The sequence below is a fragment of the Papilio machaon genome, chromosome 4 (genome assembly GCF_912999745.1).
Source record: "Papilio machaon chromosome 4, ilPapMach1.1, whole genome shotgun sequence".
In the NCBI taxonomy this organism is placed as follows: domain Eukaryota; kingdom Metazoa; phylum Arthropoda; class Insecta; order Lepidoptera; family Papilionidae; genus Papilio; species Papilio machaon.
Genome location: NC_059989.1, coordinates 2,669,676 through 2,697,211, shown reverse-complemented (window position 1 = coordinate 2,697,211; position 27,536 = coordinate 2,669,676). Strand labels below are relative to the sequence as shown.

General features: G+C 34.6%; 1 protein-coding gene across 2 annotated transcripts in view; it reads right to left on the bottom strand.

Annotated features, from left to right (window-relative positions):
* The window catches only part of LOC106718531 (nipped-B-like protein B), a 58,775-nt gene that overhangs the window by 21,336 nt on the left and 9,903 nt on the right, over window positions 1–27,536 (bottom strand). The window contains exon 1 of one of the 2 annotated variants that reach the window (XM_014512645.2): window positions 393–714. The exons of the other annotated variant lie outside the window; for it this stretch is intronic. Coding sequence (XP_014368131.2) covers window positions 393–474 — 82 coding nt within the window. The 5' untranslated portion in view covers window positions 475–714. Of the gene's footprint in view, window positions 1–392; window positions 715–27,536 lie in introns of those variants that run through there. 2 annotated transcript variants of the gene reach the window in all.

Sequence of the window (27,536 nt, the reverse complement as noted above, 5' to 3'; positions counted from 1 at the left end):
TGAAATACGTCTAGAACTAATGTACTTATGTCACTATATGCCGATGTTAACTCTAAAAATCAATAAGTGACATGATGGTGACGAAAATACTTATGAAAACCATTTAAATATAATGTTTAATGGCAACTTACATGTAAACATAAGTGATTAAATTGTCTAAGGTACATAATATTATGACTATGTAAACAACCGTCTCATGTTAACTGCAGCAAAAATCAATAAGTCTCCGTGTGCTCCATGCGTTCTATAGTCTTTCTACTTATACGTTTTTATTATTGTAATAACATTAATATTTACTTATACGTCAACTAAATACACTCAATTATATTATTTATTAAAATTATACATAAACAAAAGAACTGATATGAGTCGAATATTTTATAAATTCTTACCGTCTAACATGCAGCGTCGAGAATTCCAACCTTCTTCGTCGAAATCCTCGATTCTTCCGGTTTTTTCTTTGGCGACCTCCATTGTTCTTCATCCATCCACTATTAACACTCGCTAAGACATCACATAAGCACAATTAATTACCGCACCATGCACATATCACAGATTACACGCATACATCCCAAGACGTAATTTGACGAGCGACTGACACTAAAGTGGGGTGGATACGAAAAATATTTTGTGACACGATACAAAACCTTGTTTATAACTTTAATAAACTAAAGGCGAGAATAATCGTGCAAGCGACCGTTCAATGTCAGTATCGAGTGGACAATCAATTATGCGACAGAACCGCGTAAAGAGGAGCCGTGTGCCGTATACTAGCCTCGTGTTGATTCGTGCTAACGTAGCGCATGCGTCCAACGCCTGTGAGAAAATATTAGCACGCATGCGCGAGACCGATTATTTGTCGATACTCTCATCTAGGTGGTTTTGGCGTTACTGTCGCGTCTATTCGATGATCTAGTCTATCTACATAGAATACTGTTCTCGAGATTTCGCGAATACATTTCTTTAAATTACGCTGCAAAGATGTAATAGACGCGATCAGAGCAATGACTGACTTTAATTTTAGCACTATAATTTAATCTTAGACTTTCATATAAATTAACTATATTATTGAATAACAAAACTAAGGTAACCTCAAATTTTAACATTTATTTAATAAAATAAAATCGTCCATTTCGGGTGTTCTACTTTCTTCTATAAGTGAAATTACCCAGTTACTTAACTGATAGATAATAAATAATACAGATTGTGATGCAATTTAAAGATAAGTACAAAAAATTGATATAACTTTTTCAAGCTTACAACATGTTATACAATAAACAGATGGTATCGTATAATAAATTATAACGAATGTTTATAACAATTTATTAGGCGTTCTAAAAGCTTTGTTCACAGGGATAAGACAATGCTACATTATTTTATAGGCGGCTAGCGAAAGCTCATTGCGTAAGCGCACCTAAACGAGTATTAAAATAATTAACGAGCAGACCTAATGACTTACATCATATGCGAAAGAGATGCCGAAGGCAAGAACGACGCGTTAAATTAGATTGCCGTTAATGAAATAGTCGTAAAACATTGTCTTGCTCTTAGATAATCTAATAGAAATTGTTTTGCTTATCTCTCACGTCACTCTCAAAAGACAAAGATGTTAAACATTGTACTCTTTTCACAGATTATGTTATTCTTAATTTAAAATGAGATACTCCAATGTTCCGCTCTGGAATAGAAGTATGTCCACTGACCTGAGAGAAGATTCGAAAAAACTAAGCATTAGTTGCCTTAGCGTGGTCTGAATATTTAATTGTAGGTAACTTAAAAAGTTAATTCAACCTCGTTATTTTGTTCTTTTCCTAATGGTAGGAGGTACTTGGGAATTTCAGAACACTCGACTCAAATCGTCCTGGCTCTTGGCATTTTGCCATTTTTTCATTCTAATGTCATTAAAATGCCTTGAAAGCTTACAACAGTGAGTAATGTTTTATTATAAATATTTAATAATATAATTGTTGTTCATAATCGGAATAATAGATAGCATATTGAAGAAATGTAAAACAAAAAATTCCCAGAGGTACAATAGCTATTATTCGTGATCATATATTCAATGTATGTGCATAATAACATTACATCATCCCTGGCATGTGAATGTTTAAATCAATAATAATTATTTTCTTTTACTAGTAGTACGTCATATCAGGCACACTTAACCAAAGAATTCAGTAGATTATAAATTTAATGATTTTGAAGACATTTATGACTAAAAATCTGCTTCAAAATTATTGTTATCATTTAATAATAGACAGCCGCATCAAAGAAAATGTTAAAGAATAAATTAAAGGTTTCGCGCGGTCTAAGTGGCCTGCTTTAGTGAACAATTGAAGTCTCTGGGGATAAGATTAGTTAATTTTCTGAGTTACAATCCATACCTATCAGAGAAATATCTCAATTATTTTCGCTAACAACATTTACCACAGTATATTATACATTCGACGTAGTTCATCAATCATCTATAATTTTCTCTTCTTCTCTTTTGCTTAATTAAATGACGGAGACAACCCACTGATATTGTCGCCACACTATCGATTATAAATAGTGTTATCTAAAATAATGACAAATTTATTATTTATTATATAATTTTTAAACATAAAATAAGACATATTATCTTTAAAAACGTTTTCGATTTGATTCGAAACGGATTTGTCCAAATACGGTTTAATTATTATTGACCAATAAAGAACAAATTTTAAAACCAGAGATTTAAAATAATATTATTAATCATAACATAAAATCATAACTTCATCATGTCCAAATGGATAATCAAAATGGAAGCGACAACGACTTAGTCTTTTTACATATTTTGTTCTGACGTCCTCGTTTACTTTTACGTGAAACATTCACTTGTTTTTGCTATAAAAAACTGTGTTAAATAGTACAACAGAGAGCTAATGTTCCACAAATTCTTCTAAATGTCAACTGTTAAATGTCAGCACATCAAAGGTGGTTAGGTACTTAATGTAAGCTAGGAAGTTTAAGAATCGACACCGTTTATATTACATAACGTAGTTCGGTAAACGGACCTTTCATCTAATTAAATTAAACATATTCGCAGACAGACAAGTCATAAATCTATAGTCATATTGATATTGCTACTGTTTATGTAATAATCATGTATCAGTACTGGTACGCATACTTTATATGTCGGTTTTGGTTTGTCCAAAATATCTATAACTACTGCGGTTTCTTTAAATGTACGCAGCAAATATTGGATTTTATAGTCTTTTTTGGTACAAAAAATATTTGAAAGATTTTTATCAACAAATCAGCAGTTAGTCTTCTTTTAAATATTGATTAAAATTCTTACCTGCCCAGCTGTTATTGTTTAGTTAGTGAAAATTGGTGTCAGAACCCACCTGAAAAAAACAAAAACAAATCATTAATTTCGATCGTATCTCCTTCTAACTCCTAACAGTTAAAACGAATTTAAGTTTCGTTTTACAAATTTTAAGCAATTTTTTTTTCCTTTTGTAACAATCTTCGTTACGTTTCTATCACTTTAATAACAATTTTGTAACACAGGCTACGTACATTATAGATAACATATATGAATATTTCTACAAAAACAATTAACAAACTTGGCCAAGGCTGTTGTCATGTTTACTTTCTTGCGTTGAGTTTACCTTGCCGTTCGTTCCAAATGGCCCGGTGTGAATGGCCTTAAGTGTACGTAATGAATTTATTTGAACTAACTGCAATACCATAACAGACATAAATATAACTCGTCAACTATGGAAATGGTCTCATGATAGTGTTTTCGATACTAACTTAAAGAATATATGAAATACCCCTTTACATTGTGGTCCTTCAAGCAGGAAAAAGTTAAGTCAGCGATGATAATAAATATTATTGCCATTGTACACATCTATCGACTTTCTTAAGGTGTGCCGACGGCTTATTCAAGTAACATAAAAAGAACTTCAACATAGTGTTGACTATGCCACAAAAAATATATATAATGCATTCCATTAGTGTTATATAAAAGTCTAGCGAGACCAGTATGTCACTAGAATGTAGTATTTATCGTATTATTTCCGTATACAATCAAAATTGGATAAGCGAGAAATCTCTATAAGCGAGAAAAATATCGCGGATTCCTGCCTTAGACTCTCGCTTATCCAGTTCGTCTGTATACGTTGTTTACATTTGAAACTTAGTAAAGATCATTTTTGTCTTAAAAGGAATGATATGCTACCTATTAATATACGTGGACCTAAGTAACGTACCAATCACGTGTTAGTTTACCAAGGTTTATAAAGTGACAGGTGTATTATGAATAGCAAGTAAAATTCAAAGTAAAGCGAATTGAAAAAAGATATAAAATGTAATCAAATAGAATCAGTAGAGGATGTGTAAGTATAACCTATCAAATAGCGATAGATTTTCTTAAGTAGAAATGTCTGGTAAAATTAATAAAAGATTAAGACAAATTTAAATTATAGAATTATTTTAATAGAGCTGGTTCTGTATTTATATTAGTCAAACTAAAATAAAGTGAAGGCTCCGACATGGATTGCGACTGCGGAATTTTAATTAATGGTTATAATTTAAGTTCAATTAATCAAGGTACTTCATATTAATAAGTTGATAACTATCTATATCTTACTAATATTATAAATACGAAAGTTTAGATGGATGGATGGAACGGCTCAATGGATCTTGATGAAATTTGGCACAGATGTAGAACATAGTCTGGGAGAACACATAGGTTACTTATTAACGTTTTTTAATACCGCTCGGACAGATTCGCGGACAAAAGCTAGCATTTAATAAAAATCAAAAAAAGTATATCAGCAGAAAAAGAAAATCAACACTATTTTTAGCCGGACTTTAGTACTAGTAACAAACGGTACGAGAAACTAAGTCGTTCGTGTTAAGAATCATAACGATCAAAGGAAAATATTGGCAATTGTTAGAACTCGACGTACTATAAACGGCATAACCTTTGGAATAATTTAAGATGCAAGAAAATGATAATTTATTCGCTTACCAAGTCTAAGGATGACGGAAGGGAAAGGTGAATCGAAATGTTTGAACACTATCGTTGAAATGCAGCTTGCAAGAGATCAACAAACACGCAGGTCAATAGTTAGTAGAAAGCTGAAAAGTAAGACCTTAACAAGCCTTGTCGTGTTAGTATCTAGATGTAGTCTACTTTTATAATGTTAAGTAAAGAATAAATATAAAAGGTTGCGTAATGTAAGTGGTCACTAGCTTCTGAGATCCTTAGGTATGTACGTTCCTTTGTAATCCAAGTAACAAGTTCATGAATAACAGTAAGAAGTGACAATTATGTCGTGTGTTGTTATCGAACTTATAAGAAAACCTGAGTATTTGTTACTATTTACGTGTTCAATATATTTATTTTATTCGTTGTTATTTAATGATTTCAATTTCAAGAATTTTGTTATTTGCGAACTTAAAGTACATTTAATATCGTTGTATTATTGTAAATTATTTAAGACTGGTTTACCTTTTTGTTAAACATGTGCGCTCATATTTAAACTGTTTATCCACTCTTATTTGTTCCTGTCTTTTACGTAACAGTGAATCATTATCGTAAGAACATTTACGGAAAATTAATTCAATCTTAGTCTAAAGTCTAAAGGAAAAAATAATCTAATAGTTAATCTAATGAAAATAAATGATTCATTACTTTTCTCATACAATTTTGCATGGTTTTATCTTTCGTCATTGGTTATGATAATTACTATTTGTACGATAACCAATGATATCGTTCAAAGCGAAGAGTCCAAAGCTCACATCAATTAATATTAACATCAGCAGAAATTTTCACTTATCTACCGGAAAAAATTAAATTCCAATCAATCGATAAAAATATTTGAAAGAATAAAAAACAATAAAAAAATGCGTAGGTACTCAAAAGTACTTAAGTAATTTGACTGTAGTTGAGAGGATGCTTCTTGCACGCAATTAGCATGGTTCCATTGACCATATTGAATTTCGGCGAATGGTGGTCGGATGTACCAGTTAAAACATCTTTAGTTACGTTGTCTATATTTGACTGATTTAATTTAGCATACTGCAAATTTATGGACTCTGATATCACTACATTACAGTCTGTGGTCATGACGTGACTTTAAAATTATAAATTCTTACATCTTTAACCGTCGAGCTTTTTTTCATTCCCTTTAAGTTACGATTCTGAGTGGAAGTAACTCAGTTAAAATAATAAGTGATGCGACAGTTTAAATTTTTTCTTATCTATTTCTTTCTTAAACAGCATCCAGTTAACTTTCCTAAAAAATAAATTAAAATATTCAATACCTGATTGATCACATATGGGAACTATGTAGTAGGTTCTTGATTAAAATTAAGCATTTCAAATTTATTTACACCTTGAGTATATAACAATTAGATACCTAGCTCCATATTTTGATGACAAGAAACTGATATGGTATCGATTTCTATATTAAACTGAAAAACGAGAAATACGTAGTATTTTGTATTGCCAATATCAGTCGTACTGTTGTGAATACCAGAAATATTTCTCATGGAACAACACATATAGTCCTAAAGTTTTCTCTCGCGTAAACTCGCAGGTGACCTGTCCTAAGTGAGCTGTGGTTTTTTGCGCAACAACCTTAGCTACCTACCACACCTACATGTTCATACATTGTAGTTTTTATTGTAGGTTGTAAGTGCTATTGATGTTAGTTACTCTTATATTTGGGTTTTGATAAAAAAATAAGAGTCTGTTTCCATAATATCATATCTGTCTAAAGTAAATAAATGATCATAATTGTATGTAAATTCTAAGCTATGTAATAGAAATGAAAGTGTTATATAAACAAAACTTCGTGTATTTCAGTAAATGTAAGGACTAAAATGAACTTCCTCTAGTCGTTTTAGTTAGTGCGTAACGTAATGTAAATCCAGTTATCTATTAGAGCCAACACTTCCTTAAAGCCACTGATAACCATTGCCACATAGGGCTGTCAACTTAGAACAACCCGAACACTTGCGGCGAAAAACAAACGACGATCGCTAACTCCTCAACTCTTTACCGGATAAAAGAAACGACGACCAATGAGAAAAGACGATAATTACGTTTTGATGTCAAATCCCTCACTTGAATATGTACCATGTAAACTCGGAGTATTCTGGTCAAATTGAAATAGGTGGCAACCCTATTGCTACAACACAATCGATGTTCATAAATCTCATTGTGGAGATATCCAATCTTCTCATTATGTTGCTTGTTAAAAAGTTGATATTAACTTTCGATAAATACAACACTGATAATTGTTAGGCTTAACTTAGTAGCCGCCTACTCTGAGTTCTTGGCGGCCCTAGACGCGGACCCGTGGGGGCGCCCGTACCGGATGGTACGGGCCAAACTCAAAACGGCGCCCCCCACGGAGGCCATGGAGCCGGCCGTCCTCAGCGCGGTGGTAGAGGGGCTGTTTCCAGACAGCCCCCCATTTGAGCCACCGCGCATGGCGCAGCAGAGGGCTGACAACGAGGATGACGCCGCCCCTAATCCTCCTCTGATAACGGAGGAGGAAATGCTAGGGGCGGCCCGCCGGCTCCAAGGCCCGCGGAAGGCCCCGGGACCGGATGGGGTGCCCGGGAAGGTTCTCCCCATCGCCTTGAAGCACCTCGGGGACCGCCTACGCTGCCTCTACAACGATTGCTTGGCAGCGGGGCACTTCCCTGAGGTGTGGAAGGAGGGGCGGCTAGTCCTCATAAGGAAAGATGGCCGCCCCGCGGACTCTCCGTCGGGATACCGCCCGCTGGTGATGCTGGATGAGGTCGGGAAGTTGCTGGAGCGCGTGATAGCTTCCCGGATCATCCAGCACCTAGCGAGGGACGGGCCGCAGCTCTCGGTGAACCAATTCGGGTTCCGGTCAGGACGATCCACCATGGACGCCCTCGCCGCCCTGAAGAGGTTCACTGACGAAGCGGCCCAAAAGGGGCAGGGAGCCATAGCGGTGTCATTAGACATCGCCAACGCCTTCGGCTCCCTCCCCTTCGCGGTAATAGAGGAGGCGCTACGGTATCACGGAGTGCCCCTCTACCTGCGGAGAGTCGTAGGACACTACCTGCAAGGGCGGGTAGTGTCCTACATGGGGAGAACTGGCCGTGAGGAAAGGCGGATGGCCTCCGGTGTTCCACAGGGGTCCGTGTTAGGGCCCCTCCTGTGGAACATCGGATTCGATTGGGCCATCCGCGGAGAGGTGCTGTCCCGGATGGCGGTCATCTGCTATGCAGATGACACGCTGGTAGCCGTCCGGGACACTACCTGGAGCCGGCTTAAAACGAGGGCTGAGGCCGGAGCCATGTTGTTGACCCGGAGGATCGAGGCGCTAGGCCTCCGAGTGGCCCTCAGCAAGACCGAGGCCCTTTATTTTAAAGGGCCTAGGTGGAGGATTCCTGCGGGGGCCACCCTCCGGGTCAACGAAGAGGAAGTCGGGGTCAGGGCCCGGATGAAATATCTGGGTCTTGTCCTCGACGGGGGCTGGCGCTTCGGCGATCATTTCCGAGCGCTGGCCCCCCGGCTCGTGGGAGCGGCCTCAGCCCTGTCGAGGCTCCTCCCTAACCTTAGAGGTCCGGGTGTACATACGAGACTGCTGTACACCACGGTCGTCAAAAGCATGGCCCTGTACGGTGCACCGATGTGGGCAAATGCCCTCAACGCACCAAACAGGGCCCTCCTCCGCAGGCCGCAACGCATAATTGCGGCGCGTGCGTGTCGGGCCTACCGCACGGTAGGCCACGCGGCGGCCTGCGTTTTGGCCGGCACCCCTCCATGGGAAATAGAGGCGGGCGTGCTGGCCGAAGCCTACTGGGCGCGGGCAACACAAAGAGCTCGGGGCGAAGCCCCGGCTCCAGAGGAGCTCTCCCGCGCCCGGGAGGCGAGGAGAAAGACGACCGTGGAGCTCTGGGCGAGTGGCCTAGCGCACGCCCAATATGGCGTGCGCACCATAGAGGCCATACGCCCACAGCTCCCGGAGTGGTGTGGGAGGAGCCACGGCTCCCTTACCTTCCGACTGACACAGGTGCTGTCCGGACATGGCTGTTTCGGACGGTACCTGTGTCGGATCGGAAGGGAAGAGACGATGCGCTGCCACGGGTGCGGCGCCGATGAGGAACGGCGCAGCACACACTTGAAGTGTGCTGCGCCTGGACAGAAGAGCGCCGCACCCTGGTGGCGGCGATAGGCGGCGACCTCTCACTTCCCGGCGTTGTACGCGCCATGTTGGGAAGTGAGAGGTCTTGGAACGCGGTCTCCTCCTTCTGCGAAACAGTCATGTCGCAGAAGGAGGAGAAGGAGCGGGAACGCGAAGGGGATCCCCTAGCGCCCCCGCTCCGGCAGAGAAGAGTGGGGAGAAGGAGGCGGCAATTTGCCGCTGCTGCCCTTCTCCCCACGCCTTAGATTTGAGGGCCCGTAGAGGCCAAACGCAGGCGGGGTCACGGAAGTAAGCTAACGCGTTTCCCGTGGCCCCGCCGTAACGCGTGAGAGGGCAGTCTGGTTTTAGTGGGTATTCCGGTCGCCTTCTGCGGCCGGCGAGTCCCACACTCCCCTACGCCATTGCACAGCCCGGCGTAGGGGGTGCGTAAATGCATTTCCAGACTTGTAACAGTTATAATAGTGAAGTAAAATCTCGTATTTTTTATTTTTATAACCGATATAATATAACTTTGATGTGAGTAAATGTTATGTAAAATAAAGCCATATCACAAACTAACTATGCGACTTAAATTTTCATACTAGAAATTTCATCCTAAATAACAATATGTGTTGTTCATGCTGACTTAAAACTATTCGTCTTTAAGTAATTATTACTTCGGCGCCAGTGTGAACGTAGCTTTATCTTAGAACAAGTACATTTAATAATCCGATTCCTACTATGGTAGTTGAATAAAATTAATCAGTGGAAAATGTCCGCCAGTCCTGATCTATGCCCACAAAAGGTTTCCCCGTTCGTTCCGTATATCTGTCCGTGCAAACACGACGCGATAAATCCACTTGTATCTGAAAGGTGAGCAATTTGTTCGCTTGTTTCTAGTTATTTCGTGCGAAAGGGAAATTATTATTAGATGATCTGTGCAATAAATGGTGGACGATGCAATAAAGAATTATAAATTGATATCCCAAAATGTTTGTTTTGTTGCCTTTATTGAATAAGAAATACGAGTATATTATAAACTGAACGTGATTATTACAAAAACCGTCAATTCCAAAACGAAAACTCATAATTTGTCTACATCTTTTGTTTATAAAGAAACTATGATTTAAACCTCTAATAATAATAGAAGAGGCATTGAATAAATCTTACCAACTTCATTACTCGTATTTGCTCACGGAATAAATTGTACTATTGATAAAGTCAATTGTAACCATTATTACCGTACCAATAATAATTTTCACGGAGTATGGCAGTGGGATGAACGTTGTTAAAGTGAATCAAAGTACGATGAATTGAAATAACTTTGGGCGATATTGAAACATTATAGTGATTTATAATAAAGCGTCGAAGCAGCCCACGCCAAATGTGTACAAGTTAAATATGAGGGCGGTCACGAACATCAGTTTATTGTATCGATTAAAATCAATTTGCTATATTTATTTAAATTACTGGTATTAATTCCGCATATGTTTCAAATGTTATAAGTTAAACTATTAGTTTATCTTTTTATTTATTTATTTATTTATTTGGTTTATCAACAAAAGTACATGTGTTCATACATCACTTTTAGACACTATTACAACAGGTTTCAGGTAACATGTAATTTCACTTACAGATAAACACAACTTGTATAATGTATCGGTGCATAAACAATCAAATAATGAAACAAAAGACTATCTATGTAAGTAAAGCAATTAAACAAACAATATTAGAGAAATGATCAAAGTTAAATTAAATTAAGTAGTTAATTTAAATGAAACCACAATTAAAAACGCGTATAACATAATTTAGAAAAAGATCTTGAATTGTTACATAGACATACAAATTGAATTAAGATGTAGTGTGTATCTCCTGTGAAAAATAAATAACGATATTTGTTTCTATTCAGCAACAAGACCGTGCCATAACATTAACTATTTATTCAATTATTTCTTGGATCCTTGGCCGTCGTCAACTCGTCTTATAAATAGTAAACAGACCAGACATATGAAATCTATAATTTCAGCTTTTCCCGACCAGAGGGATGAGAAATAATGGCGAAAATTACCATAATTCGAGTCATGATTTATGCAAATGAAAAACAGGAGACTAATACGTCTAGTCATTCAACTTTCTCCGGCAAAATCTTTCCAAGCCAAAGACAGCACGTTAGGAATACTAACTCTTTAAAGGCAACCGCGCCTCGGATGTTTTTGTCCTACTTGAGAAAAAGGTCGAACGTTTTCAAGGCTATTTTAGCCACTTTACATTTGTGTAGGCTCCATTGAAAGTGCAAAGCAATGTGCCGGAAATAATTGGACCTTTTGAATATTTGCATATTAACTATATACTTTGTGAGTGTCGCCACGATGTCACCTTTTGACTTTATTTTCTTTAACATAACTTAGATTTTTTTGCTACAACTGAAAAAAATGCCGTTCTAAATAATTTTATGTTTGATGTAGTAATTTAAGTTTATTTATTAAACAGTCAAGCTTTAACTCAAATCGCATACTGTGAAAGGCAATGAGAATAGCCTATGTCCAGCAGTGGGCAGACAACAGTTGATGATTATGTGATGAACTCAAATCAGGAGTAATAAAATTGTTACAAATATAGGTCCATGTAAGTCGAAATTTTACAGTCAAAAAAACTTCGCAAGGCGACACGCACTAGATCGTTTATTCCCCTTCTATTTTCGCTCATCTGTAAGGTGATCTGGTTTTCGTTCATTACGTGACTTACGTCCAGTGTAATGTATTGAAGTATTTACAAACAAGACAGATAGTCATTATGTAAGGCCGTAAGATCATTCGAAACGTTACACCGAATTAAGACCGTGTTTTTTTTCTTTTGATACATTATTCAATAGACCGTTTGGCATTGAATTGTAAACCTTAGTACAATAATTATATACGCAATATTTAAATTATATGGTTAGGTTAGGTTAGGTTATATACAGGATTTTACTTTACCCTAAGCGTAGATTTATTTAATAAAGGTCCACAGTATTCTGCCCTTAGAACAGATGGCCAAACCAGCCAAAATGTTTGATTATTTGATTTCTGAGACGTGTGTAGTAGACAGTATCCACCCATTTATATTAAGTTTTATTCAATTATTATAAAAAAATAATTGCTCATATAGATAAATTCATCACATAGAAGGTGTTTAAAGTGAAATTATCAACTGTGTAGAGATAATTTGCGTGCAAGAGTAATAATAATGAGGCATTTGCATAGAATTTTAAAGCGGCTTGTAAATCGCGTTCTAGAGTGTTCAACTAATTATATTTTTAGTGAAAAGGCAGTCGTTTGATACGTTCATCACTTTTTAGTAAGTTTTTGTATTTTCAATTTCTCTGATTGCGACTCGGACGCGGAGAAAGCCACCTTTCTATGATATTTCATTAAAACATAATGTGTGCGCATCGGAAGTGGCGAATACGGCTCACATTTTCCGCTTTTAGAGCACGTCTTCGTAAATGCATTTTTAACACTAATTCTTATGTCTAGATTTCTATCTTTTTTTTAGTCTTAAGTCGATATCTATATACATACACACTAACATTAGTTTTTTTCTTTCTTTCTATAATGTTTTTTAACAAGGGAAATTACATTGTTTAATTAGTAAAGAGTTATCACTTTACCCTTTACGCTATGAAAGTATATAAAATTAATAAACTATTGGAGTTTGAACTGGAAATCGTGTTAAACGTGTTTCATTTCAACTTTCCTCGCTGTTTTAGGGCCTGGTCAAAGAACTGTCGAGTCTAGACAATCGAGTCTCTTCTATATTTAGACTTTATGGCGGCTTTATGAAAGCAAAAAGCGAAAGGAACAACTGTGTGATCGATAATTGATTGTTAGCCACATGTTCCTCGCTAGGAAAAACGAAAGTGAAGACTTTTTATCGCCTTGCAAGTCAATAAATCTTTTTTTTAATTCGATAATGGATAAGATAAACGACTGTAAGTTGTTATGCGTATTTGCAAATGTCACACAATGACGTTAGTTGAATATCTAGATATCATATTAAAAATTAAACCCAAACATTAAGGTTTCTAAAACCTATTCCACCGATCCCATGTGCACGGGATAAAGACAGGGAGATGACATTTGTTCATAATAATTTCAGTTAGTGAGAGCTCTGTCGATGTTCAAAAATAGAAGTATAAATGACTCACTCGCCGTTCACATTTTCAAACAATCAAAAATTATTGCACTTAGAGTCTAAGGGTAATAAAAAGGTCGCTTAATGTAGGTAATGCGCACTTAATCTGCATAAAGGCACTCCCACATTGATTTTGAGTGCGGCAGTTTGTTTAAAAAACAATTACGTGATAAGATTTTCATCTTAATACGTTCTAGTGTCGCTATTAAAGTTTGCTACAAAGATAAAGGACTTGACTGGACATTTCCTTTCAAAGTTCTTCAGTTAGCTTCAACACAATATGTAGGTACCGTATTAGACGGCTGCTTTCAAGCCTGAATGGTTGTCCGCTAAAGTGACAGTGCAATGAAGAGCTTTTAGAAATTAGCCTTGCATTAGACGCATCTTCTGATGTCGGCCTGGTGAAATTTAATGGCGCATACAAGGCCTAGATATTCTATTATCTATAAGTTGACAGTATCGCAAAGCGAAAGTTAGATAAATTTATGCATGGGCACTTCGGTCAGGACTTTAACACCACTAGTCTCAAGACATAAAAAGTAAGTTAAAGTGAAATATACGTTTTGTTTATTATAATATACTTTGTTGTTGAATTCAACACAATTAATTATCATAATTAAATGTCAAAAAAGCAACATAAAGTATAATGAGAGTTTAAAAAGTTTAAAAAGTCAAAGATTCTTTTAAGATTTCGCTAATTTATACGTATTAGCATTTACTATCACTCATGAACTCACACAAATTAGCAATTAATTATAATAATTGACTGCATAATAGATTTCTGTTCTGACATCGTATAAACAAATAAACTAGCGTTAGTTTTAATCCCGATGATATTCTGTTGATTTTATTTTGCATCAACCGATCACCAAAAAGTTATTTTAAAAGTAAACTTAAAAATATATTTTGTTTTCCAATAATTACAACGATTGAGAAATATTGCATATAACTTTTATTATATGTTACATTATACAAAACAAATATTATTTAACGTGTTACGAGATGCGATTATACGCGCGATTACAAATTTTTACGGCTTCTTTTTGCAATCATGCGCTGCGCACGCGACATTGTCATCGAATCGAACAACACGTAATACTTTTAAATCGTATATTCAAAGATTTCTGTAATGAAAATAAACATTCAATGACCTTTTAATTATAATAAGAAGAGGTTAATATAATTTTACCGCGAAAACAAGTATGTAATATTATGTATAGATGTATCAAGTATGTATAGATAAGAATATAGTTATCATCAACTATATTCTTATCTAATGAAGACAGCAGTGAGCAGTGACTACACAATTAGTAATGTAAAACATTGTTGATAAATTGCAGGTGTAAATTAAAAGCAACTCGATTAGATTTCGGGTACATCCTGTTTTATGTTTTTTTGTTTTGACATTAAGCAATATTGATACGGCCGCTAAAAAGTTGATCGAATTACTGTTATGTTGGATTTTATATAGTAGACATGAGTAATACTTTGACGATGCAATTTTTGGCCAAGATTTGATATATCACATTTAACTCATACTTTAAACGATCTGTTTTATTTGTGTGGCTAACTACTATAGAACACTTTTATTTCACCGAGCACTCGTTATGTTAATATTGTAGCTTATTGTAAGATTACAATAGACATGAAAGCGATTGCAAAAACTACACACCTACGGTGCTTCATATCGATGGTGAAAAGGGCGACTCTCACCGTAATATTGTGAAACAAGTTTTGTCGTAGGTGTAAAGACAGGCGCACCTCTGCCATTGTAACCACCTGTTCCTTGAACAATGCCGGTTTACTTTCGTTGAACGCTCGTTAACATCGACGTCAATGCGAACATCGAAACTGAATCGTGACCGAATTATCTCGGCTCCCTTTCCAACGCAACGTCACGATAAACGCCCGCAGCAGATAATAGCGGTGAAACATCAGTGAAAACCAATTGACCTGGATTATTATTAATTATGAATGTTTAATAATAGACTTGTGGCAAAAAATATTTATTAGGTAAACAATATTATCAACATTAAGTTGTAAAAGTATGAGAGACTTTTAAAAATGATTAAAGAGCATATTGGAAAAATATGCTAACCTGACCTTTAAAATCTTATATAAGGCAAAGATTAAAAGTTTGACCTTATCTGCATTACAAAATTTCGCTCGGAATGTCGAAGTAAAAAGCAACATGTAAAAACAGTGTTCCAGATGTTAATCGGAAGACTGTTTTTTAACCGACTTCAAAAAGAAGGAGGTTATCAATTCGACTGTATTTTTTTATGTGTGTTACTGCGAATCTTCGCCCCTGGTGCTTCGATTTTGATAAAAATTATTTTAATCGAAAGGAAGTGCTTACAGATGGGTCCCATTTTTTTATCTTCTTACTTTAGCCTCGTCAAAATACTTTTTCTTTATACTGTTCTTTTTTTCGGTTTAATCTTCTTGGTAGTCGAATTGTAGTCAAGTTTACTCAATATAGAAAGATTTAAGTCGGAACGTATGTTATTGTAATTCTTTACAAAATTGAAATTTTCCGATATCTCTGGTCAAATTGTAATATTTATCTAAAAAAATAAACGTAGCAAAAAATTAATTTCTGATTCGCCTGTGGAACACTGAAAGGAAATAATCACCAAAACTGTTGCGCATGTCAGATGATATTTATTCTGCGATGAAATATATCCGTGTCTAATGAACGAAAAAAGAATATAATCACTTATATTTTTTTTATTTAATTTGCAATAGAATAGGTTCAGATTACAATGAAACTTCACGCTAGTTTTAATTTCCTCATCTCATTTTTCTCTAGTAAATTATTATAATGACATTGGAGGTTTTTTAACGTTTTAAAAAATATGAATTGTTAAATTATTATTGTAAATAAGTTTTGAAATTGGAAAACTATTAATTGTAATATTAAAAAAGAGTAATTCTTACGGTTCTATTACAATAACTGAAATATCGGAGGTGGGGAAAACTTAAAAGAACCATGAAAAACCTTTGATAAATTTACAAATAAAGGTATAGTCTCGCAAACTTATCTGCCCCGGCGAGAATGGCGCTGCTATCTCGGTTAGTACTGACAGAAAATTTTGAAAATACATATACATTGAAAATGACACAAGCGAGAAGACGGCACAAGTAATGCTACAATTAAACTCAAACAGGAATATTTTTAATACTATTACGGATCCACCTATGAGTTATTGCTATTTAGTTTCACTTTTGTCCACCAGGCCTGATAAGGTCGTCGCGCTAAGGCTTCATGTCATAACATATGTTTTGGCATCACACTTATGAGACGTCAGATGTGCAGCACATGCTATTTGATGTCCATGACTTAATTAGACACAATAAAACATGATAGAATCAAAGAAAAGTTGTTCATTTCACATAGTTGCCACTTCAGATTGGTGCTGATTAAGAGTTTACTTTTTGAGTTCGATTTCGTTAAATATTCTTTTATTTAAATTTTTATGCAAGATAATACATTTTTTGTATAATTAATGAGTTAAGTTGATAAGTCCCGTATAAACTTATGCACGTACGGAGCAGCAAAAATTAAAAACTCATTTTAAAATTACGAATCGTCCAATTTTAATTAAATTGTACTTACTTATTAAAAAATAATGTAAATACAAAAATAAAATCACAATTGCAATAATCTGGGAACCGCATAAAGTTGATTATTCTTTAGTAACTGTAATTCGGATTAATTTTAATAAAACGTAATAATACCCCGTTGGAATGATATTTATGGTGGGTATGGCCGCCTGTTACGTCAAACATACTGGATTAAAGAGTTTTTATTCGTCGAACTTTGAAATAAAGAGACATGAACAGGATTTAATGAGAAATTGAAAGAAAAATGTGACTCAATCCTACAAAATGATTGTATTATGGTTAATGTAGGGAAAAGCTCAAATTTCAGTCGAAATATAACCTTCAGTAGTATCACTATTATGTATTTATTTTCGGTTGACGCAATCCGTCTCGGTCGTAGCCATGGATAAAGAAAGTAGTTCCGCATAATTGATACATATCGATTTCCAGTCAACTTATAATTAGCCTTGATAGGCAAAATTAAATTTACATCATTTTTAAATAACTACCAACTACAGTAGACGTTATTGCTTTAAAGTTTTATTTAAGCCTCAAAAATTAAACAATAAACGCGTTAAATTCTGAAAAATACATTGAAACTTTTAATACTTTTTTGGACTTCCTGATATGGTTTTCAATATTTTACTGTTTTTATAGTTTAACTTCGACAATCTATTTAAGTGTAGGTATGATATGTAAGTAAAACGTAATATTAAAATAATATTTCGTAAATATGAAAGTACTTCTAAGAGTTGTACGCCGATTTACTGTAATTTTTGCATCAACTTTACCACTATTGAGTATCAAAGCCCTCAATACTTTAAATAAATTGAAATGTGACAGTTGGTGAGTTTGTTGCGATATACGAGTTAAAAATTTAGAATTTATTTAATTGAATAGGTTTTCTTTTCAGATAAATACGCTATAATAGTGGTTATCTATTCACAAGCATCTGCGCTATATTGTCCACTGCGTTCACCCGTTTGTGCTACTGATGGGAAAACCTACCCAACCGTGTGTCACTTGAAATTAGTTGCAGCTGAAGTTAGCGATTTGCAAGTCCTTCACGATGGACCTTGCTACTTGGCGATTAACAAAAATGATGGTTTCCGAGAAAAAAATAATAATCTCAAACGCACTGAAGATAAAAATGAAACAACACGCAATAATAAAAAGGAGAACGTAAATATAATCTTAAGAATTGACAAAAATAATCTACGTATAAGGCTCCGTGGGTGTGAAGAATGTTGGCAAAAATGTTCGCGGGAATTCGATAGTTATCACATAATGTTGGCGGGAGAATGTGTTCGATGTTGTTTTAATAAACTTCAATCGCAAACGATAGAAGCATCTAATCCCGTACAGCCACTTTGGTTTCATAAATCCAAACAGTCGTTGAAACAGACCAAATACAAACAAAAGTTTTCGTTTATAAATTAGAAATTTTACGACAAATAAAACAAGCAGTTCGGTTTCTAAAAACTCCAAAAAATTTAATTTAACTCCATTCAAATAATGTCAATTCATCAATAATTCATAATTGAGTTAATTATGAATTCAAATCAACTTCTCTCTGTGATGTAATCAATCTAGAAAAAGTTGACAGCTCGAGCTATAAATAAAAATTATAAGTCGTAAAAAGCACCGTTCAATATAGTCTTCATTTATTTATATTTTCCCTTTACCTCTATTATGCAATCATATGTCCTGATTACTGCAATAACCTTTCATTTAGGGCCTCTCGGTGATTTACCCAGAAATCGTAAAATAAAATCAGGTAACTGTATAACGATAACTACAACGGTTGTAATTACCAATGTTTACTTTCTACTTTATGTTTACATTTTATTTTTAAGTTTAACTTTATATTATGTCCAATACAGATCAAGATCAAGTTAATGTTTCTCATAATAATATTTTTTTAATCTTATTTAAGAGGCTGTTGAAACCTCTAACAATGAGCATATACCTACCTACCTTCTGATATTTTTCTTTATTAGCGTGTAGGTGACATTTATTTTGTATGGGAGGCCAAGACTCACTTTTGCGTCATTGCTTGAGAGGGGAAAATGAGTAAGTGTATGTTTGTATAATTCAAATACCTTCAATTACTTTGTAGTATCTGAAAAAGTACCAGTTGGTTTGAGAAGGGATAAAAATTAACGATCACGTTTCTTGGTAACGTGATATTCTTTTTTCCTTTTGGAACGAAGTTCCTTATCGCGCGTTGTGAAAGGGGGCTAGACGGAAAAAATTCTTACGAAAAGTTGTCACGACACTTCTTGCTATAGTAACCATGGCAACGACATGACAATATATAACGAAAATTCATAGAAATAAAATGTACTCCTTGTGAAGACTTAAGTTTTTTATTCATAGAATAGACATTGGTTCCTTCACTAATTAATCGAAAGGAACTCGTTCCATCCGGGTGTCCCTTGACACCCCTCAAGTTTTTTTTATTGCTATTCTTAACTCCAACTTTACTGGTTGGTACTTTGAGTCTTTAATATTAGAGCGTAATTTGTCAATTTATATTACGTACCTAGCAGTTTATTAACAGCCTTGATATATATTGTGAACATTACACATACATGATTAATGGTTATCTACTTCTTTAGGTTTTCTAATTCAACGTGCAGAATATCAGCGCAATAGAATGAAGTAACAAAGTAACGCCATATATAACAAACATGTAAGTAAATTATAATCAATATGAATATTATAATTAGGAAGATGTTTCTTCTAAGGGAGGAAATACTTTATATTTAATACTTCGTTTCCAGTATACAATATAAATTATTATTATACCATGTCATCTAGCAGTCGTCAGATACAAGTTTTGTTATAAGTTAAGTTTTCAAAATCAAATTATACATTATTGTTGCTAAAGAATTGTAGAATTGGTAATTAATATAACAAATGCATATTTTAGTAAAGTTTGGTTCTTATCCGTGAAAGAGCCATTCATCATAATTCATACTTATGTTATCGTCATAATAAGAAAGGGAAATTCTTCTCATTTTACTCAATGCTAGAGGCTTCTTGGAAATCGGCATAAACGAAGATAGCTTCAATCTGCATGGTCCTGAGTGGACAGCAAACAAATCCAGATGTTTTAATCTTTCCAAATTCAAATAACAAATATTGCGATATGTTTTGTTGTTCGTAGCACATATGGGTTTATCGGATTGGCACACCTTTTTACATATACCACTATGGAGTATTGTTATGTTTGGATCTTTTTTCTGTGCTTCAGAAAGCGACGACTCTGACGTATATGTTTTGAAGTCTGATCCGCAAACCGTCTCGGTTTTGTCAGAATCTTGCACCCTCAACGATGAGAATGGTGCGAATCGGTTTGCTACGAGTGGCACAGTTAGGAACGCTATAAAAGAAGAAACTCCGTCCGTGTGGAATGAAAAAAAAACTTAATAAGTAGCACATGTATTCTTCCAGACTATATACTACATCTATACCAAATTTCAACAAGATCCATCGAGCCATTCTGGAGATACTTTCAAACCAACATCCATCCATTCATCTAAACTTTCGCATTTATAATATTAGTAAGATTAAAGTTTAATCAATGCTTCGTGAACCTATAAGAAAATATTATATACTAATTTCTGAATTTAATTTTTTAAATTCCTCCGATCTAAAGGTACGACCATATTCAAGCAACTTTTTGCGTATTACGTGATATTGTGGACAAGGATATAACTTCGAGTAATGAAATATCAAGGTGAAATAATTAATATAAATAAACTTAAATTATACAAACCAAATAACAACAAGCGGAAAATCATTCTGAATCATTATCATATTATTCTTTTTACTTATTTTTACGTTTTAAAATATTTTGTATTATTGTAAACAATATTTTGTTAAACATTAAATACATGTGGTCGCCGCCATATTTCGCAACAAAATCTTTTCAAAGTTTAACCCAATGAAGCTAATAGGCAGAAGACGATTTAAGGAAATTTAATCATAGGACCTGTTTAATTTAATTGATCACATGTTCGTATTAAGTGATTTGAACTGTAAATAATTTCAATTCATTTGTTTTTCCATAATCTGGAAAAACGTTCATTCATTTTACCACCTTTTTAAGATTAACAATTTTGTTAAAATAGGCAACATCACAGTTACTGAAACGTGTAAATTAATGTTATTGCAAATTGAAAATTTTATGAACAAGTTTTCGTGTTATTATATTTGAAGATGTTATATACAGGTAAATAGATCTTAAAGTTAAATCTTTTAACTTAATAATAAGTTACCTAGTATCCCTAAACTCGTAGAACAATGTTATCGGCCAGAAAAAGTGGGACTAGCCATTGAAAATCTTGTCTCCAAGGAATCAACGTGTCCAATCTTAAATTATACCAATACTTATTAAAGTACATTAGTTTGTAGCCTAGCCTCATTTCGTTATTTTTATCACATGTTTTTTTAACAAGCAGCATCCGTCACGTTGCACAAACAATAATGGTTCGAAAGTGTCTACTCATCATTTGTGAGATCGTTTGATTACAACTAACGGACCATGACTGGAATTTTTTATTGCTAACCTTGACTTACGCTTATCTTTTGGATAGATGGATGTTTGTTTGAAGGTATCTGAACGACTCAACGGATCTTGAGAAAATTTGGTATAGATGTAGAACAGAGTCTGGAAGAACACATGGGCTACTAATAAAGTTTTTTTAACTCGCGCGGACGGAGTCGCGACAGCTAGTGTCCTTTAAAGTCACTTACATCGTAAGTTTGTAGTATAATGTTTTAAAAGCAGAGTAAAATTGCAATAAATTTAGAAACAACGATTGAAATAGATAACCAAGTAAGTTCGTAAATTTAAATTTACCGTGTTACAGTTTTATAAAGTTAGCTATACAAGTATCAGAATCTTTTAGAAGTGTTATTATGACTGTCAAAATGTCTGATTACGATCAAAATTATGAAAAGAGTTCATAGAAAACAGGAAATAATTCACGACATTCTTCTGTGAGATCGTGGCATTAAATCGGTTGATTGCATCGTTCAGTAGTGAAATACTGTTGCGGAGTTTACTCTACCACTGTCAAATTATATTTAAGTTCTGCGCAGATATTTTTAATAGATGAGTTCTGGTAGGAATTAATTCGTATTATATTGTATCGACATCAAGTTTTTACAAGGTCTTTAAAAGAGATTAGTTACATATTATTAACAATACACGACCAGGATAGTTGTGTAAGAGTTCCAGATAACAACAAAGATGGAAGACATGGTGTTGCGCCATAACATATTTGAACACCTACACAAACAAAGCCCAGGGCGGGACAGAGTTAACCGTATGTCCGGAGTTACGTATCTTATCGTATTTTAATCACCTTTAATAACAACCTATTGCAAGCGTCTCTTATTTTTCCTGTCCGTTTCCGTCTCTTATAATTTAACAAATGAAATATGAATGAAAAACAAAAGACCTAAAGACAATTACTGCTGCGTAAAATGCTTACCAGTACTTGTATTGTAGAATACGTCCTTGACAAATGTAGTCGTATTTCGACCGGTTTGGGTCTTAATACAGAAGGTTATTGTGTACCAGTAATACGAGTACTCATGGGTATGGACTAAGTGTAAAAAGACCGCAACTTGAAGTTATCAGAGGGGAATAGAAACAATCAATACGCGAAGAAACTTTACGTCAGACTTTATTGGAACTTTATCTTTCTCTTATTACTATTAAGGTAAGATAGATGTAAGGTTTCCTAGCTTTTAGTATGCCTCTTGTTTCGGTTCAAAGTAGGTACTAGATAAAATAAAATCCTGGACTTACGTGATTTGTAATTTACTTACCTTAATTACAGAATACATAAAATAACTACCAAACAGTTTGCCATAAACATGTTATGTCCTAATTCAATCATGCTATCGTGTCTAGCAATTTAGATCAAGATTTCAACCTACATTAACATGTCCGCTAAAGGTCTGAACCATAAACTGCCGTGTTGTAAGTGACGCAGTTGCAAGTCGCCGCTACATCACCTGAACGGTGTTCTATCCCACGCAATAATATATTGCATTCATTATAACTTATAACAATAACAAGATCCAACCATACGCTATACACCATACCTACACCATCTTACTAATATTATAAATGCGAATGTTTGTTTGATGGTATCTCTAGAACAGCTGCATGGATTTCTCTAAAATTTGGCATGGACATTGAACATAGCCTGGAAGAACATATAGGCTACTTATCACGTTTTTTTAATTCCGCGCGAACTGAGTCGCGGGCGACATGTAGTAGTCATATATGTATATTCTAAAAGTACTGTGTGCTTAGTTTTAATAATTGACTAAAAAGTTTCTTATTTTTTTCTACCTAGTGATTAAAATGTAATCGGTTCATCCATTTTACAAAAATATATTTACCGTTTCTGATTATTATTACTGTGATAAGATTATTAAGTCAAGGGCAATTAAATTATTATCATTTGATTAAATTGACTTGTAAGTCATCAAATTATTCAAACTTTCGTGAGATATTAACAATAACTAATCCGGTGTCGGCACCGATTAGTTTCGAGCCCATCGGGGACCCTTCATCAGGGTGAGTGGGACTGGTATTATTTCGCGGCCGCGGCCCGTCGCTCACTTAAGTCATCTAATAAAATAGAATTCATTGCAAGAATTTTAACATATACTAATAATTATATACGCACTTGACTTTCAAAATTAAGCCGGCAATTATGGTTCGTTTGTTCATAAAGAAGTAGTAATTTCATTACCGCGCCACTTGGGTGAAAACAAACATAAAGTAGGCCGACATGCTTAGATCACTGATGAGTGCTGAATTCTAATTCAACTAACTTATTTAAAGATGGCCAGACTATTTTAGTCAATATCACTAAGAAATAAATGCGAAAATTCAATGTACACTTCAATGACATTGATTATTTATTTATATATCTAGAATTTTTTTTAAATTTTTAGGTTAAATTGGTAGGTAATTTCTTTTTAGGTGTTTTATCTGAAACATTGTGTCAAAATGTCTTTAATTCATTTACTTTTAAAACTGTTCTCAACTTGATAAAGTCGTACCTTTCAAAGTTGTCTATTTTTATTTCAAAGAAATAGCAGTACAGCAGTGAAAAAATATTTAGAATCTAATATATATCGTTGGAACGTAAAGATGACAAACATAGAGCATTTATTTTTATTTATATGTAAATGTGATAAATAATTTATCTTTTCCTGACAATTGCATAACACAAAACCGGTAGGAAAATTGTGCAAATAAACTAAAAGACTAATAAATATGAAACACAAGACATGTGGTTAGGTTTCAACATACAATGTATTCTAGTTAATTATTTTATATTTTATATTTTTTAATTTTTAAGAGCTATGAGAACTTTTTTTCAAACTATGTTGTTCACGACTTATTGCTCACGTCTCATTACTTAACATTTATATCAGACGTGACACAAAACTGCCATATGTCGTAATCGTATCGTCTCACCAAGAATCCCGCAACTGATAAAAATCTAGCACGCAAATTATTTACATTACCGCACGGTCTTTAATGAGTCTTTAACTTCTTTGATAGTATCTCTTTCACAATTTGGCCTGGAGACTTATATTGTATGATATTAGTTCATGTTCATGTTATACCAATGGTAATCTTTTGAATAAAAACTAGTATAATATCAGACACCAAAGTGTTCTGGGTCAAATTAATAAAAGAATATTTAGATAATGAAATATATCTTATATTATGTAAATCTGCAGTACCATTTATAAGAAATATTTTTCTGGTGTTAGTTTCCTAGTTTTTTTTTTGGAAATCACAGTTTATTAAAAGAAGCTTGCTTTGGAATTAAGAGTAGACGTGTCCCTAAGATATGGCCTTTAAAATGTTCATGAAGACAATCACAATGATTATAGTGCAAGCGCTATCCGTGCGGTTGTTTAGAAGGAAATGTAGTGCTAGTTTTCCATGAGGACAGCACAGATAAAGAGCAGTAGGACAGAGCAGTACTACTAGAGACTACTAGAGACCTACTGCTATTATTTGAATGTACTGCTCTAAGACAGAATGGTACTGTATTGGCAGTAAGTGGGCGTTTAGAGAATACTAGTACTGCACTGTCTACTGCTCTGTCCCACCGTTCTGTCCTCGTGTGAAACTACCGTAATGGCGGCGGGCGGAATGCGGTTGATTGGCGGGCGACGCCGCCGGTTCACTCACTCCTCACTCCTGTCCCTTGTTCCATTTTTTGTTCTCAACAAGTACCTATTACGTGTTGGGAAAGAGATTTTTATTTAGCTATGGTTGCAAGATTCTAGAAAAACTAGGTTTGTATAGTGTTGTTTAGTGGAGCAATACATATCACATATAGGTATATAAAAGAGTCTACTGCAACGTTTTTAGTTCAAACTTATGTCAATGTTTATAGTTAATATTAGCATGTATTTCGGTTTATAAGCCACATAAAGCCAAATAAGTCACATGTCTATAAGCTTCACCGCGACTACTTATTATTTAATATGATACATAATCTCATATTAAATCAAGTGCGAATTCTCCTGCGATCTCAATCCGGTTTTTATTCGAATTCAAATCATGAGGTATAAAAAGTGACTAACGTAAAAGATATTTTACATATTTATATAATTCCGGGTATCCACACCACTCTTCCGGTCATTGACTGAGTTCGGTTTCGCACCAACTGCGTCAGATCGGTCGCGGTCTGTCACGCGCATGTCAACCTCCCTACATCTCCCACGATACTGAACATCTCGGATTACCTACCTGATGGGACATTTGAAAGTTCTAAAACAATGCTCACAGCACAAACAATACACTGACCAAGGTAACTTTTTATGTAACATTCGATATTTGAATGTCTTCTAAAATTACAGATCCCATTTGTTTTTTGATATGGCACAAAAGGTATTGAGTTAACATATGGTTGATTTGTAAATATTTATATAACTAGCTATCGCCCGCAACTCCGTCCGCGCGGAATAAAAAAAAACTTAATAAGTGTTCTTCCAGACTATGATCTTTATCTGTGCGAAATTTCATCAAGATCCATTTAGTCGATCCGGAGATACCTTCAAACAAACATCCATCGATCCATCTAAACTTTTGCATTTATAACATTATGTACATTAAGATGCGTTTTAAATTGTCAATTCTATACAGAATGTTGTTTGAATACCTCCTAGTAATACATGGGCGGTCTGCCTGTAAAACTAGGTTTAGTAATTACAACGTATTTACACATTAAATTTAGATAAATCACCAGGAGAACAGATGATTAGCGGTATCAGCAGGATAATTACAAATTTACGTCAGTAAATTCTGCCATAATTTACTAATGTAACAAGTAATTACATGTATCAATAGAATAATAATTCATTAGGAAAAAATACCATATTCTTAGGCTTCACATGATTTTTTTTTTATCTCCAATTATCACATCAAAGAAAAGTAATAAAACATTTATATAACGATCTAGGAATAAAATTACGAAAGTGATACCTGAGTAGCATGGACAAGCTTTTGTTTAAAACTTCATATGATTTCCATTCACTTTCGCAAGTCGCTTTCATAAATGGACTCATCTTAATTAGTCTGATTGTATTAATAAAACGTACAATGAAATAATTAATTGTACAGAGCTTGATGTGACTACGATGTTTCTTATTTGGTTTCCAAGACACTTAATTCATCATTGGCCTCCCTTTGCTTGTACAATACTTACACTTAAAAATCAACCTTGTCTAATTTTGCTTCAAAAGAAAAGAAAATGTGCACATTATTTTGTTATTTCACTTCAACACAGACACAAGAAATATCCTATCGGTAAATACTTCGTTTTTGTTTCATTTATTAATAGTGCAAAATGGTTAAAAGGTCACTACACATTTACTATTACATAAACAAGGTTTAAATGATGTAACAAAATGCCCTAAGTGGAAACCATTACAATCGTTACATATTAAAAAAAAAAGAAAGTACAATACATAAAATTACAACTGTCGCAACTTTAGTAAATTGTACGGTAAAGTGCACAAACAAAACCAACACATGAAACTTTAAAAAAATATAATGCTTTTACTTCTAAGTAAATTAACAAGCGCTTGTTTTACAAGTTTACTAATGGAAAGTCCAAACTAATTGTTTTTTGTCGAGTCGAGAAATTTTTAAGTCGAAACACGCTAAATGGTTTAAAAGTGTTTTAAGTCAATTAACGGCTATTATACGTGGCGTCTAATATATGTATATAATTAAATAAAAAAATTATTTTGTATTTCAGTAACACTACTTTCAGGTGAACTTAATTAATGTTAAACGACATTGAGACTTATAGAAAATAGGCTAGAATAGAAGTTTAATATAATACGAGCACAAGATAAGCACGTAGTTTTAATGCCAACCAGCACAGACAACAAATCAAACTGTGGATTCCCAGTGACACCTGTTCACAAACAAAAGGAAAAATATTTTAACTTCGAAATAAGATAGAAATCATGAACTATACATAAGTATAATACCATAAAGAAAGCATTAACTGGCACTCGGTAAACAAAAAATTGCTTTCA